Source organism: Buceros rhinoceros, unplaced genomic scaffold (genome assembly GCF_000710305.1).
Source record: "Buceros rhinoceros silvestris isolate BGI_N320 unplaced genomic scaffold, ASM71030v1 scaffold25386, whole genome shotgun sequence".
Classification (NCBI taxonomy): domain Eukaryota; kingdom Metazoa; phylum Chordata; class Aves; order Bucerotiformes; family Bucerotidae; genus Buceros; species Buceros rhinoceros.
Genome location: NW_010417290.1, coordinates 1,453 through 1,726, shown reverse-complemented (window position 1 = coordinate 1,726; position 274 = coordinate 1,453). Strand labels below are relative to the sequence as shown.

The 274-nt window shown below is 69.0% G+C and overlaps 1 protein-coding gene across 1 annotated transcript in view; it reads right to left on the bottom strand.

Annotated features, from left to right (window-relative positions):
• The window catches only part of LOC104495219 (protein AF-17-like), a gene marked incomplete at both ends in the record, with an annotated part of 3,771 nt that overhangs the window by 2,191 nt on the left and 1,306 nt on the right, over positions 1–274 (bottom strand). The window contains one exon of the mRNA XM_010138159.1: positions 206–270. Within this exon, the coding sequence (XP_010136461.1) occupies positions 206–270 (65 nt within the window). The remainder of the gene's footprint in view (positions 1–205; positions 271–274) is intronic.

Here is a 274-nt window from a genome sequence, read left to right as displayed (position 1 = left end):
GGAGCTGCTGTTCGTGTTGGTGCAGGACGTGCCGCTGCTGCTCTGTCAGGGGACTCAGGCTGGGCACGCTGCAAAGGGAGCAGGGCAGGGGATGTCAGCGCGGCCCGTCTTGGTCCTGCGTACGTAGGGCCTCCCTCCCTCCCCTGCTGGTGCTAAGCTTCTGCTGGAGAGGGCAGGGCTGTCCCCGCGAGCTCCCCGTCCTCACCTGCTCAGGCTGGTGGAGAGCTGCAAGGTCGGAGGGCCGCTCGCCTGCGTCAGCGCGCTCGGAGGCTGG